Genomic DNA, 6,142 nt, shown 5'->3' with positions numbered 1-6,142 from the left:
GAAGGAGGCTGAAACCCATACGAAACTGGATGTTGATGAAGCAGATGATTGAACAGCGGTTCTTGCCTAGTGATCATGCTCAGGTTTTATGTAACCGATATCATGACTATGTATAGGGAATCGAAGGGTGGATGGATATACCGAGGAGTTTTTGAGGTTGCAGGCGAGGTGTGAAAATTGTGAGAACGAAGCCCAATAGGTTGCTCATTATCAGAGGGGCCTGAATCACGAAATTCGTTGTATGATGGGAGTAACTGCGATTTTCACTTTTGGCATATGCCATTGAGATGGCAAAAAGGGTAGAAGAGCATGTTGATTGGCAGCCACGACATCAGTATAACCGAAATTTTAACTATAGAAATTCTAATTCGACAAGGACGTAGCAGCATAGAGGCAATTACGACGAGCAGCCTTCTAAAGTTATAAATTCTGGCAATCCTCACAATACTATGGAAGATAGGAGAGACACTAAGGGAAAATCAGTCACCACTACAGCAGACAAAGGAGGCAAAACCAATCCTTATCAGAAGCCAACGGGAGACATATGTTACTGTTGCAGGCAATCTGATCATCGATCGATTAATTGTCCAGAACGTAGAGGAGTTAACAATGATCACCGAAAGGTTAGTGTGGTTGAGCAGGTGGCTGAATTTGAGGAGGAAGTGGATGACGATGACGGATCTATTGCTGGTTCTGAAGATGGAGAGGTCACCTATGTGGTGAAAAAAATCTTATGTTCGACAAAATAGGAGGATGAGCCGCAAAAGAGGAAGATTTTCCAGGCAAAGTGCCGAGTAGGAGAAGCAATTTGCAGGCTAATTATAGATAATTGTAGTTGTAAGAATCTAATAGCTAAGCAATTGGTGGAGAAATTATAGTTGCCTACACAGCCACACCCTTCGCCATACAAAGTCGGGTGAATTAAGGAAGGTCCAACAATTGAAGTCAACAGAATCTGCAACCAACAAAATCTGCAGCATGCCTATTTTGATTGGTAAATCTTATACTGAACTTGTTAATTGTGATGTTGTGGATATGAATTGCTGTGAAATTTTGCTAGGTCGCCCTTGGCAGTTTGATGTTGATGCTTTACATAAGGGGAAGGAGAATTCATACATGTTCACATGGAATCAAAAGAAGATTACTATTTTGCCTTCCAGTTCTGTAAAACATTCTAAAGTGGAAGGAAAGAGTGTTGTTGTTGTTTCCATGGGAATGCAAAGGCTATCAGGTGCAGTTGAGAAATCTGAAGGCATACTGGCTTTATTAGTGAGAGCAGCAGGCGCAGTGGAGGATGCACCATCTTTACCACCACCCGTCAAAGAACTATTGAAGACGTTTAGTGGAGGAATCCTCCAAGCTCCCACCTTTGTGGAATATCCAGCATCAGATTGATCTCATTCATGGATCAAAATTGCCAAATCTGCCTCATTACAAAATGAGTCCAAAGAAGAGTGAAATCCTTCAAGAACAGATTGAAGAATTATTGAAGAAGGGGCATATTCGGGAGAGCATTAGCTCTTGCGAAATACCTGCTTTATTAGTCCAAAGAAAGATGGGACTTGGAGAATGTGCATGGATAGCAGGGCCATCAACAAAATTACAGTTCAGTATCGATTCCCTATTCCATGACTGGATGACATGCTGGATCAGCTATCCGAGTCTAAAGTCTTCTCTAAGATTAACCTTAAAAGCGACTATCACCAAGTTCGGATTAAGGAGGGAGATGAATTGAAGACAGCCTTCAAGACTAAAGAAGGCTTGTATGAGTGGCTGGTTATGCCCTTTGGTTTGACGAATGTACATAGTACTTTTATGTGACTTATTAACTAGGTTTTGCGTCATTTCTTACGCAAGTTTGTGGTTGTTTATTTTGATGACATCTTGATTTTTAGTCGCAGTGAAGAAGAACATTTACAGCATATTCATCAAGTCATGACAGCCTTGCAAGAAAGTGAGTTGGTTATTAATCTAAAAAAACACATTTATATGATGGAGCGTGTTTTGTTCTTGGGATTTATTATTAGTGCAAAAGGGATACATATTGATGAGAAGAAGGTAAAGCAATACGAAATTGGCCCATTCCCAAAACTATTTCTGAAGTTCGCAGCTTTCATGGCCTTACTACTTTCTATCGATGGTTTATCAGAAATTTCGGTAGCATCGTTGCTCCTATCGCAGATTGTTTGAAGAAAAAGAGAGTGCAGAAATTTGTTTGGACTGACATTGCCAACAAGAGCTTTGAAGAGATTAAAGATAAGCTTACTTCTACCCTTATTCTTGCTCTACCTGATTTTAATAAACTCTTTGAGGTTAAATGTGATGCTTATGGAGTTGGGATTGCCGGAGTGTTGTCACAGTCTAAAAGGCCTATTGCCTCTTTTAGAGAGAAATTGAATGGAGTTAGGAAGAAGTAGTCTACTTATGAGCAGGAGTTATATGCAGTATTATGGGCTTTTAAAACTTAGGAGCAATATCTGATGGGGCGAGAGTTTATTATTCACATAGATCATCAATTTTTGATTCACTTTAAAACTCAAAAACATGTGAATAAGATGCATACTTAATGGGCAACTTATTTTGGAGCCTTTCATTATGTCATAAAATATAAGGCTGGCCATAGTAATAAGGTGGCAGACGCTTTAAGTACGAGGGCTACTCTATTGATTACAGTCAATCAGGAGATTGTGGGTTTTGAATTTTGGAAGGATTTGTATGCTAAAGATGATGACTTTGCTGATATATGGGCTAAAGTTCAGGCTCATTAGTCTGCTGATGGGTTCTTGATACATGATGGCTTTCTTTTTAAGGAGAACATGTTATGCATTTCTCGATCTTCTCTGCGGAAAAAATTGATTCGAGAGGTCCATGGAGGAGATTTGAATGGTCATTTGGGGTGTGATAAGACTATTGTTGGGTTGGAGGAGCGTTTTCACTGGACACAATTGAAAAGAAATACAGTTCGAAGGTCCAGAAGTGCCTAATTTGTCAAACTCAGAAATGTCATTCGCAGAATATGGGCTTATACATTCCACTGCCTGTTCCAGCATATCTTTAAGAGGACTTGTCTATGGATTTTATTTTTGGTCTTTCACGTACTCAACGTGGATCTGATTCCATTTTTATTGTTGTTGACAGGTTCTCCAAAATGACGTATTTCATTCTTTGCAAGAAAACTAATGATGCTTCTCATGTTGCAAAACTGTTTTTTTAGGAGGTTGTTCGCTTACATGGTATTCCTAAGGCCATTACTTCTAACAGAGATGTGAAGTTTCTAACTCGCTTCTGGATGACTTTACGGAAACTTTTTGGAATTGAACTTCGATACATCAGTGCTACCCATCCCTAAACTGATGGACAAACTGAAGTGGTGAACCGCACTCTTGGCAATCTTCTGCGCTGCATCTGCAGTAATAAGAAAACTGCTTGCGATCTTGCTCTTGTCCAACAGTGTTATCCACAGTTCCACAAAGATGTCACCATTTGCAGTCGTGTACAGAAAAATTACAGCGCACACAGTTGATCTTATTGCCCTTCCTACAGGTTCTCACAATTGAAACAGTCCAGCCCAAACTGACCCAAATAACTTTTGGACCCACTTTTCACTTGACTCCAAATGGTTAACCCAAGTTATTTAGTAGTTTCGTACTAACTATTATATACAATTTTAATTTGCCGTAAACCGTCGAGCTAAATTTGCGACGTTCTCATTGCAACTGAATCGAATACAATTGTTAATCAGGACCGAACCCTTGGGTATTGTGGTTCACTAGTATCTCGGGCGGCTCCACCTAGTCTCACATGGGTAGCCCTTTCCTCGTTGGCCCACTAGCTCTGCACAATTTTTCTGATCCAAGGTGGCTCTGATACTAATTGAAACAGTCCAGCCTAAACTGACCTAAATAACTTTTGGAACCACTTTCCACTTGGTCCAAAATGGTCAATCCAAGCTATTTAGTAGTTTAATGCTAACTATTATGTACAATTTCAATTTGTAGTAAACTGTCGATGTGGGATTCTTTTCCAAGTAGACAACTGAACATCACAACAACAGTATTACAACAAGCAACTTGGCAAAGCAGCATGTGAATGTTTTCAAACAGGTGCAACAATACCTTACAGAAGCCAAAAACAAGTATAAAGCTACAGCTAACAAATATAGGAATTTCAAGTTTTTCAATGTCGGTGACCAAGTTATGGTGTATTTACGTAAGGAACGTGGTGGAGGACAGAAAAAACTTGATCTCAATAAGATTGGTCCATTCCGGATCATTCAAAAGATTAATGATAATACCTATGTTCTTGACCTCCCAAATGAGATGAAAATTTCTAAGACGTTTGGCGGATCTATTTCATTACTACCCTGCTGATAATAACTCAAGGTCGAGTTCTTTACAAGTGGAAGGGAATGACACGAAACAATTAGTCTTGGATTTTATGGCGGACTTGGACCGGTCCTAACTTTTACTGCCGATGTCCGGACGAGACCCATGATAGCTTTTCGAAAATGAAATTTTTACATATGAATTTCAAAAGTGTGACGAGGGTCGCAGAAAATCTTGCTTCAAAATTCATAAAAAACCGTCATTTTTTATGCTATATAAATAGAATGATATCAAACCACTAGATATGCAATTCCAAACTCACTAAATGCTTCTAAAAGTTTCCATTTTGCTCTTTATCTCTTAAATTACTAATTTGAGCGTTAGGCTAATTATTACTTAACATCATTTACTTCATCTCTCATATTTAGTCAATTGATCAATAAAGAATAGTTAGGACTACAAACAACATCTACGCCTTAGTCAATTTACTTTTTCATGAGCCCATTTTTAATCGTTGAGAAAATCATCCTTCATCTCATTTATGCCCAAGTCCAATACTACACTTAAAAAATTTGTAAAATAGTAATCAATTTTAGCAATCAAAATATATTAATCGCCAAAATATAACCAATTAGCGACCATTTTGTAACAATTTAAAAAGATGATACTTTGTATCTAAAAAATTAGACAACTAATTTTTAGTCGGTAATTGGTCAATAATTAGCAACCAAATAATAATCATCAATAATAATGGCTGAAGTAAGTCGCGCAAGATACGGGTGACTAATTTAGCAAAAGTTTTTTAATACTTTTATTTTGGAAGAATGATGCCTAAATTTAGCACTAATTTACGATTAATTAGGTGATTAAGCAGCGATCAAAATTTGATCACTAAATAATTTGCATAACTAACATGATGTCATTTCAAATTTTAATTTGCCAAATATTATGCTAAGACATTGCGTTTTGCATAATCTCTCTACCATCGTTTTATAATGCAAAAAGTTTTACTCTAAAATTTGGTCTTCTTCAATTGAGACAGTTCTATCTCTTAGCTCTTAAGATCTCCATCTAAAATATCTCTGCCATCACTTGTTCTTTTCTTTTTCTCCTTTAGTCTGTGAAAATGAAGTGGGTGGTGAATCCATTTTTTGATTATCAAGATTCCTTCAGGTGATATAGTCGATAGCTTCAGGATAGAACAAAGTAAAAAATCTTGTTATTGAATCAAGAAAAAAATATATATTTTCATGTATAGCTTCTATTTATTTTATTGAAAATATTTTTTATATTTTTTAATGCTTAATACTTTTAAAAAAATTAATAAATGAAAAATATTTTATTTATAAAAAAATTAAATTATTTTTAAGGAAATAACTTTTTCTTTTTAAAGAAAAAATTATTTTCTAAATTTTGAGAATTTTATTATCAATATTGTATGTAAATTTATATATCAATATCCTTTAACTTTTTTAAATTAGAAGTAAATAATATACAATAAATTATTTCATTAAAAATATTTTCAATGGATCAAATATAAAGTATTTTCTAGAGTTTTAGAGATGAGTTGAAAAAGTCGTTGATAAAGGGTAATTTTTAATTTAATTTAATTTTTTATTTAATTTAATTTAATTTAATTTTTAAAAAATTTTAATTTAATTAGTTTAATTTAATTTTTATTTAAAATTTTTTAAAAAAAAACTGAATCGAGTAAATAATTGAACGAAACTAGAGAATTATAAATATATAATTAGTTGGTTTCGTTGAAATTTAAAATATTAAAAAATAAAGGGTAATTTACATATAAGTGTTTTACT

General features: G+C 35.3%; 1 protein-coding gene across 1 annotated transcript; it reads left to right on the top strand.

The window, feature by feature from the left end:
• The first annotated feature begins 449 nt into the window (after positions 1-449).
• Positions 450-2,417, top strand: LOC122721488. The gene is made up of 5 exons (XM_043949323.1): positions 450-623; positions 750-837; positions 1,181-1,371; positions 1,834-1,954; positions 2,104-2,417. Exons 1-5 carry the CDS (start codon positions 450-452, stop codon positions 2,415-2,417), a joined length of 888 nt encoding a protein of 295 aa, XP_043805258.1.
• Positions 2,418-6,142: the final 3,725 nt, after the last annotated feature.

Source organism: Manihot esculenta, chromosome 13, assembly GCF_001659605.2.
Source record: "Manihot esculenta cultivar AM560-2 chromosome 13, M.esculenta_v8, whole genome shotgun sequence".
Lineage (NCBI taxonomy): Eukaryota > Viridiplantae > Streptophyta > Magnoliopsida > Malpighiales > Euphorbiaceae > Manihot > Manihot esculenta.
This window is presented reverse-complemented; position numbering and strand designations above follow the sequence as displayed.

What these genes read in the sequence shown, in the direction of transcription:
- LOC122721488 (XM_043949323.1), top strand. Translation starts at nt 450, where the DNA reads ATGGAAGATAGGAGAGACACTAAGGGAAAATCAGTCACCACTACAGCA. An exon ending in AATTATAGATAATTGTAGTT is followed by an intron (nt 838 to 1,180) that starts GTAAGAATCTAA and finishes AACATTCTAAAG; the next exon opens with TGGAAGGAAAGAGTGTTGTT. An exon ending in CATGACAGCCTTGCAAGAAA is followed by an intron (nt 1,955 to 2,103) that starts GTGAGTTGGTTA and finishes CTATTTCTGAAG; the next exon opens with TTCGCAGCTTTCATGGCCTT.